The sequence below is a fragment of the Limanda limanda genome, chromosome 22 (genome assembly GCF_963576545.1).
Source record: "Limanda limanda chromosome 22, fLimLim1.1, whole genome shotgun sequence".
Lineage (NCBI taxonomy): Eukaryota > Metazoa > Chordata > Actinopteri > Pleuronectiformes > Pleuronectidae > Limanda > Limanda limanda.
The window spans coordinates 5,632,953-5,642,352 of record NC_083657.1 but is presented as its reverse complement, the minus strand read 5'-3'; the positions used below and the strand labels follow the sequence as shown (position 1 = coordinate 5,642,352).

The 9,400-nt window shown below is 41.9% G+C and overlaps 1 protein-coding gene across 1 annotated transcript; it reads left to right on the top strand.

Annotated features, from left to right (window-relative positions):
- On the top strand, positions 1-2,237 carry LOC132995877 (tripartite motif-containing protein 16-like). Its single transcript, XM_061066110.1, has one exon. It carries the CDS (start codon positions 230-232, stop codon positions 1,766-1,768), a length of 1,539 nt encoding a protein of 512 aa, XP_060922093.1. The 5' UTR covers positions 1-229; the 3' UTR covers positions 1,769-2,237.
- The last annotated feature ends 7,163 nt before the right edge of the window (positions 2,238-9,400 follow it).

Genomic DNA, 9,400 nt, shown 5'->3' with positions numbered 1-9,400 from the left:
AGTTTCAGTGTGCCACACCCCTGGGTGTTACAGTTCATCAAATGCAGGAAACGAAACTTAAGAGTGGAACTGTTGTTCAGTGCAGCTTTGACCGACTCATAGACTGTGTGGGGAGAGACTGAGACGGTGAAGAACTAACTTCAGCAACATTACGTTTCTATTCCAGCTACAAGAAGGATCCTAAGGACATCGTTCAACACTAAAGATCCGGACTTTGTGATTTCGAAACATGTCTGGCAATCAGCAAAGACACAGGCAGCAAGTTGTCCTCTGCGACATATGCACAGAGGACGACAGGAAACCAGCCAGAAAGACCTGCATGAAATGTGAGATCTCCATGTGTGGGCAGCACCTGCAGGTCCACCTGACCACGCCGGTGTTACTCCAAACTCATCCTCTGACCGAACCCATGGCTCTATGTAGCACCACCAAATGCCCCCAGCATGGCAAACTCCTGGAGTACTACTGCTTGGATGATATGACCTGTGTGTGTGTTTCCTGCGCCATTGAAGACCAGCACCGCCTTCACAATATGAAAACCTTCTCCACAGCCCACAAAGAGCTCATGGAGAAGCTCCCAGGTGAGCAGAAGGCACTGGGGGTGAAAACTGATGATGAGAATGGGAGTCTGGAAAAGTGGGAGAATAGTGAAAGAGAGAAGCTGAGTAACTCGAGCCTGCGTCTAATTGAGGCTGTGACTAAGATGCGTGATATGTCCCTGACCAGCGTCCGAACTTCAGTTTCTGCTCGGATGGGGGCCTTAAAAACATCCAAGAGCAGCCTGCAGGTGGCGCAGAGCGAGAAGGACACCTTCAGATTCTTGCAGATGTATTCACAGGTGCATCAGGATGTGGAGGAGGCCAAGGCCGTGGACCTGAGGAAAGGGTTGCTTCCCAACAGCGACCGTGACAAACTCGTCCAAGAGATACGACAGAATGGGGAAAACATGATGGATCAGGCAGAACACTTCTGGGGATCCTTGTTTACTCTGATCGATCCGGACCAGGATCTCCTCAGCACTGGTCCAGACCTGATGTTTGAGCCTCAGGTTCTCGGCTCCGGCATGTCACTGTCCAAAGACAACCGGAGGGTTTTCCACAGTAGTTGGATCGGGGAATGCACTGCCACTCTTTGGATCGGCAGTACCCAACCAGATTATATCCTTCAGAGGTGGCAGGTCTTTCTTTCCAAAGACTTTGCTTGGACCATCGGTCTGTGTGACAAAAATTCCAGAAAGGATTTAAAGAAGGGGCCCATCTATGGCCTTTGCTACAAAAATAACCAGCTCAGCTCTGTCTCGACTGATGAGTGTTTTGATGCATCATCTAATTCAAGAGGTTTGGCGCTGCAAACCGAAGCAGGCAGACAACCCCCCATTTTCTCTGCACCGATCACACATCAGGGAGATGAAGAAGATGAGGAGGCTGTGCCGCGACCAGAAAAGGTGGAAGTGTTTTGGAATTCTGTTGCTTCCTCGCTGTCCTTCTTCAGAAGAAGGGGACTGCACCGGAGGGAAGAAATAGTCACGATTGCGATCAACAACATCAACTGGGACCTGGTCCCCTTTGTTCAACTGGAAATGAAAAATGCACAAAAAAGTGCAAATTCTTCCCAGATTCAATGGAAGTGCCCCTGTGGAAGAGATTACAACAATCAAGCCAATTATTACAGTCAACAATATGGCAATGTCATTATAAACCAGAAAAACTGTGCCTGTGGCGAAATCCTTGGCGGTCGCTTCACAGAGGTGGTTTGTGAACTTGTGTAATTTGTGGGTCCCTGATGGTCTTTGCTAATCAATATACAAAGAAGTACATGGGAAAAACCTCTGAAGGGAAAAGTCTTTTGATTTCATGACATGAATATAAATGTCACTGATTACAGTGAAGCTGTCAAATGGTAATGTAGTGCTATTGGAGTAGGAATAGGAATCATGGTGTAGTTTTTCTTTTAGTTTAAATATGAAAATCATACACAAGTGACAATATAATATCTTAATGTCTTTCAATTGTACCGATGTTATTCTTTTTTACATTGGAATTGATTCTTATGTATAAAAAAACAGTTTTCAGATTTCACTGAAAAGCTTCTTCTTTTTCTGCCATCATGTTCAATGTGTTTGTCTCCATCTGCTGGTGGTGAACAAGTCGTCACTCTCACAAAGGAAATCTGTGGCTCTTGCATCATACAAATGTTGTGAATGATCCAATCATCAATAAAGTCAGAGAAATGAAAAAGATTGTGGACATTTTGTTTTTTATTGACTGGATAAAACGTTGAGGTGGGGGAAAGAAAATTAAAAACTGCATTAAAATCGTATGTTTTGGCAACATAAACATAATTTTCACACAAATGTGACAAAATAAAATCAGGGAAAACAAATCAAAGCTCAAATCATTAAAATTCAAAACACAATGAGTGATGGAATGTCTGGGTGTTTTTAAAACAGCTGTCTGACAATTATACTCGTAAATATTTAGGCTTTCTATATAATATAGTAATGTAATGTAATGTAATTTTACATTTGGGTGACAAAGGTTCTCAGTACGATCTCGGCCCAGAGCCACGTGCTGTTTATGGACAAACACAGATTTGCATATATGTGAGAACTTGTGAGGACCTTGCATTGGAATGATGAGACAGTGGACATGCACAGAGCTGAGGAGACACTGCTCTGGCTTGCATCTCACTGTGTAGAGACAATGATGTCACCTGACATTTTAGCAACACTAATCAACTTCTTTATGTTCAAACAGCAGCTTCATTCCCCACACATCTGCTCTTGCTCTATGTATCCAGGAGACTTATATGAAGGTAAATATGAAGAATTCTATGCAGAGTTTAGTGGATTTGTTACAGCAGCAGCTCTTCTGCTTGAGGAATGAAAAAGGCACAACACGTTGACCAAAAAGCATCGGCCAACACCTTTTTAAGTTATCTGCATTCCCATGCAGAAAGCTGTTAATAGAGATGAGCCAAAACGGGGGCTAGACAAGAAACACCTACAATGAATATCGCTGACTAATAAACTGTCTACACAAAAAGCCCCAAACTATTGGCTGTTGCCCACAGAGGCTCATTCGTCATTTGACAATCTGATGGACAGATTCAACAGAAAGATTCACCACATATGGCTGCAGAGGGCGCTGTTGCTAGTAAAATCAAAAGTTACATAGAATGGCTTTAACGTTTGTAGTCTTAGGCAGGTCAGAGTCTGTGTGCCTGAGGTACTAAAGTTGCATTAAAAAAACAACAACTTTGATTTAAGTGTAAAAAGGGATAATGAGGGGAATATTAAAGTATGAATTAGAGTCTGTTCACTTTTGTAAAACACAAAGAGCACAGACTGGCAGTCTTTCTGTGATGATTTGTCCCCATCAGTGCAGATTCAAAACAACAGTAGATCTCCCCTCTTTTAAAAACAAGTCTGACGAGCTGCACGAGTCGTCCTGAGCAACATGTGAGCAGAGGACAAACCAGACTGATGCACTGGTATTTACTGAGATGATGGGATTTATAAATGATGCTTGGAAAAGAGGGAAATCTCTCCTCATGGAGCCAAGAAGATCCTCAGGTGAGTTGTTTAAGCAAATAAGAAATGTAGGCAGATGCTATTTAAGGATATGTAACGTATCAAAGCTGTAGCTGGAAAAAGTGGAGCTACTTTAAACTATTTTATATAGATTTAAATGGATGACCAAGTAATTGAGACCAACAATGTTCTGTGACACAAATTGATATTTTCATGTCTCATCATGAACTATGAAATAATAATAATATACCTCTTTAAACCTCAAAGGATTACTAATATAAGTTTAAAAGGTCAGAGGTTAATAACCCCTATAAACTGCTAACAATTTTGTTTGTAAAGAGCCACAAACTCAAAAAATCTTTGACAATGCATCACATTTATACGATAGAATCATATGGTTTTTGTCTTTACTGTATAGGTAGTGGTGGTACTACAGCTGCCAAATTAATACACTGGAGCATGAAGTACAATATTTCTCTCTGAAGTAGATTATCAAGTAACAAAGAACGTTTTCTGTAAAGTACCTCAGAATTGAACTTGATATTTGAGGTACCAGTTTTCTCACTGAGAAGATGTGAAAAGACAGTAAGAGTTTTGAAATCCAGTCCCAAGTCCAGACTGAGAGCAGCTTGCAGTCAGGGGAGAGATGAAGTGATGGAGTGATGCTTGACTTGGGTGTTTACAGTAGAAAACAGTTTTGATGACACCTGTTCTCTGTCCTGGTTTTTCAGAGAAGCCCTGCGTGTGGCCTCCGGCCTCCTCCACGCCGCCGGACACCTGCTCATCACGTCCGCTTCAATGATCCGCCGCATCATCGAAGGCGCCGAGTTCTGGCAGCCGCAGCGGACAGAGTACACGACCAGCTGGAACTGAGGAGGCCAGGACACCTTTTCTTTTTTACACGTGAAGAAGAGCAACTCGGTCTGATGTTGATTTGATGTCCGAAATGTTTTTTTTTTCCTCACGAGTAAGCTTCTCTGTATTGATTAAATGATCCGTTTTGAGAGGGTGGGGTGGGGGGGTAAAAGAACAATGACCTGACCATCTTTTGAGTTAATATCACAGTGACACTTTTATACAATGTGATGAACAATTGTAAATATTATACAGAATAAAACACACAAAAATGCAAAACCCTTCACAATCAATTGTTTAGTTTAGGTCTAAGCTTTCATTAGGCACAACTTTATGTATGTGGATTCCGGGGGATTACCACTGTAACCGTCTGTGGTTATTTTTCTTATCATATTGTTAACATCATCTCCTGTAAAATATTCATGTAATTAGTTAAAAAAAAGACGACTAACTGTGTTTGTTATTGTTTTAAAAATGATAAAACGACCCGTGTTCAATCAATGAAAGTGTTTCAACTTGAATGACAATAAAAACCTCTGCACATCACAGTGGGACACGACTATATAACTATATATATATATAACTACTATAACACGACTATGCTGTACATGCCTGTTTACATACTAATCAACAACTAACGACAGTATAACAACAACAATAACTTCAATATGAAGGAACAGGCCAATTCACAACATCCAACATGGCAACTGGTTATCAAACATCACAAAGTAGACGATGCTTCCGATATACGTCATTGACCTCGTTCCTTTTCCGGTTGTTTAGGCTGCAGAGGCGGAGTCAATCGTTTCTTATCTGAACGCACATTTTCTACTTCCTCTCAAGCTTCCTCTTCGAAGTTGCGTTTTCCTTGGTCTCAGCGGCTCCTTTGCCGGTGCCTGATGTTGGCCAGCGCCTTGCTGTGCTGCTCCTTCTTCATCCAGCCTGGCCTAACCTTCTTTACGTAGTAGCGTGTGTCGCTGAACCACTGCACCAACGTTTGCCGAGGGATGCAGATCGTCTTCATCAGGCGTTCGTAGTCACATGCGTTTGGATACTGGCAGTCGGAGAAAGCCAACCGCAGCGTCGCCCTCTTCTCTCTGGTTAAAGATTTCTTGTTTGGCATGGCGTTCCTTTTGCGCCTTTTCGGAGTTTTCTCTCTGACCTCCACAAGAGTTTCCACCTCACTGTCCTCCTCTTTGTTCTTTGGTAGCTCCTGCATAATTTTCCTCTTCAGTCGCTCAACAGCCCTCTCATCTCGTCCCAGTTTTGAGCTCTCCGGGACCTTTCCCTCCCTCTTCTTTCCAGATTCTTTTACCCCTCTCTTCTGTTCCTTCTTCTCACTTGTCTCCTCTTTTACCTCCTCATGCATCCTGTTTTGGGTAGTTTGGGTTTGCACCTCTTTCTTTCCCCGAATCTTTCCCTGACTGAACTTCCTCTGAACCTCTTGGATGTCTTCGCAGTCCCAGCTAATGCCGTAGCGGAGCCTCTGTGCCATGAACCACTCCTTCACCTGGTCTGGGTGCAGGGAGCAGCGCCGCGCCAGCACAGCGGTTTCTTTCTGTGTCAGATACGGGAAGACGTCGAAGGCCTTGTCGAGCTCTGCTACACTGTCCAGCTGTAGGTCGATCTGGTTCAGGTGCACCCACACAAGCATCTGATTCTCAGAGAGCAGGGGCAGGACCACTGCTCGGTTTTGGTTCATGTTGAAAGGCGCCGGGGCGACCTTTATTCCTTGTGTCACACCACCAGCACCAGGTGTGTTCTGTCTGAGCCAGGGAAGCCCTCCCTCCATGGTATCGACTCCTGTCAACAGCATAGAAACAGAAACGGTTAATGTCACCCACGCATTTAGGAGGAAAATTTGTACTCAAAACTCTTTTGGTATCTGTGACTACACCCAGCAGCACTCACAACAGGAGAGATTTCAGTGCAAATCTCACACCGAAATAACCGTGATCAAACAAAGTTGTGTTTTCCTCCGACAACTTCTGATGTTTGTAAACTTGTCAATAAACATCCTCAGTCCTTTTCTCCCACATCTGGGGTTTGCATAAATATTTAGTTGCTAACCCAGAGCCTTTTAAAAAAAATACAGTTTGTATAATAGTACACACAGTGTCTCTTTAACATGTATGGTTATATATTGGAGAAGGATTTTATATAAATCTGATTTGTCCTGTTTTGATTTCACGCGTCTAGACGTTTCTATCTTGTTAATTTACGATAAATCCTTTCTCAGATTTACTATATCACATTATAAAATTACCTATAATGTGACAAAAGCTTTTATTCTAATCAAACGCTCCTATTCATAGAAACAGGATGTAGAATAAATACCTGTTTGACAGAGGTGGTGTTAATTACTAGATAGAAATTATATATTTACACTTTATTGTCACCAGACTGCAGAAGTAAATATATATATATAAATACTCTATTACAAGTTAATGGATTTGTATTTATATAGCGCTTTTCTAGTCTGATGAAGACCACTCAAAGCACTTTACAGTACAGTTTCACATTCACCCATTCACACACACATTCATACAGTGCATCTACTTGCAGCACTTTGTTATTCTATGGGGGGCTATTTAGGGTTCAGCATCTTGCCCAAGGACACTTCGGCATGCAGATGGTTCAGACTGGGGATCGAACCGCTGACCTTCAGGTTGGAGGACGACCACTCTACCCCTCAGCCACAGCCGCCCTAATGTCATGCATTCACACTTACACTTCATTGTGATTATTAAATATGAATCCATTTGAATGATCTGAAGAGGGCTAAGCAGCTAGCTAGCTAGCAAGCTAACTGTTCCCGGCTAACTTTAGCCAAACTGATGCTAAAGTTGAAAGGTTCGGTTGCCATTGAGTTAACATCAGCTTAGCACCGGTTAGCATGCTAAGTAGCTAGCATGGTGAACTTAGCTAACTGGAGGTGTTTCCTGTGACAGTTTGAAGAAGATACGAATACTATGAGGAAGTGAGGTGGACGAGGAAGTGAGAGATCTTACCTTTAAAAAGGAATATTCTTTCTGTCAGCTACTTATTTAGCTTTCCTGAAGATTAGCTTCGATTAGCTTCAATTAGCTTCGATTAGCTTAACCCATCACTGCAGGGTTGGTCTTTCTGTGATGATTTGTCCCCATCAGTGCAGATTCAAAACAACAGTAGTAGATCTCCCCTCTTTTAGAAAAAAGTCTGACGAACAGTCTGAGTCGTCCTGAGCAACATTTGAACAGAGGACAAACCAGACTGATGCACTGGTATTTACTGAGATGATGGGATTTATAAATGATGCTCCTCATGGAATCAACTTCTACATGTGTAATAGTTCTGTAAGCATTTGGAGTTCCTTTATTTCTTTATTTTGTTTTTCTATCTATAAGTATACTATATTTTATTTTACAGTCCTGCTCACCATTATTGGCACCCCTTCATTTTTTGCATAACCTGTACAATATCTTCAGAAATAAATGGAAATGTACCAAATGTATATCAACAGGATCTTTTAATTGGAGGTCCGATTTAACAAAGAAAATTGTTTTTTTAACTTGCATTATATTAATATATTAATAATATTTAATATTTGGTGGCACATCCTTTGGCAGTGATGACATCCTCCAAACGTTTCTTGCAGCCATCTATAAGCTTCTTGCACTTCTCAGCTGGTATTTTCTCCAACTCTTCCTTTGCAATTTGTTCAAGCTCTTGAACGTTTGCAGGGCTCTTTTACCCAATAGCAGATTTCAGCTCACCCCAAAGATTTTCAATCAGATTGAGATCAGGACTCATTGCTGGCCATTTTAAAACAGTCAATTTTTTCCTTTTCAAACATTCCTGCGTGCTTTTGGATGTGTGCTTTGGGTCTTTGTCTTGGACAAGGACCCATGATCTTCAACTCAAACCAAGTTTTCTTACACCGGGTGGGACATTTCGCTCTAAAATCTCTTGATAATTCTCTGATTTCATGATTCCTGTGATACGGTCAAGGCCTCCCGTACCAGATGCAGCAAAGCAGCCCCACAGCAGTATGGATCCCCCACCATGCTAACTGTTGGTAGGGTGTTCTTTTCCTTATATGGGCTTTATTGCGCCGTCTGTAAACAAACTGTTGGTGTGAATTGCCAAAAAGCTCTATTTTTGTTTCATTTGTCCACAGAACATTTTCCCAGAAGGACTGGGGTTTGTCCGGGTACTCTTTGGCAAAGATCGGTCGTTTCTTTTTTATGTCTTTTCTACAGCAATGGTGTCTTCCTTGGCCTTTGCCCATAAAGCCCTGTTTGGTTTAGTGTGCGGCTTTTGGTACTTGTTGAGACCATGACCCCGGATTGTTCCAGGTTGGCCTTCAGGTCTTTGGATGTTTTTTCCACCATTTGAACCAACCTTCGAAGACTTCTCTCATTAATTTTTCTCATCCCCCCACGTCCAGGGAGGTTCTTGACAGTTCCATGCTAGGCAAACTTCTTAATGACATTACGCACTGTTGAAACAGGGATACCAAGGTCTTTGGAGATGGCCTTATACCCTTCAGAGGGCTTGTGTATGCTAATAATAGCCCGTCTGATGTCCGCAGACAGCTCCTCTGTCTTCACCATTGTGACAAAGGAACAGGGAATAACAGGTGGCTTTTTAAAACACGGAAGTCATCATTCATTGGCTAATTCATGTCACATGGGCACAGGCAATTTATCAAAGGTGATTCATGGTGTGTTTCCATACTGATTTACAGCAAAGGGTACCAATATCAGGTACGCAGCAAAATTTAAGTTTTTCTATTTTTCCAACATTGTTCATTGATTAAAATTGTTGTTTATCATTTGCTCTTTTGTATCAAACACAAATTCTTTATACAAATAACTTGTTTCACTTGATTCATTTTTTTCAGGAGACAGTCCACATTATGTACTTAAACTTCTTGGGTGCCAATAATGTTGAGCAGGACTGTAAAACACAATATCTCCTCGTACATGAAGTACAAAGTAAACATCCTGGTTGGTTCAGTGCTTATCTCAG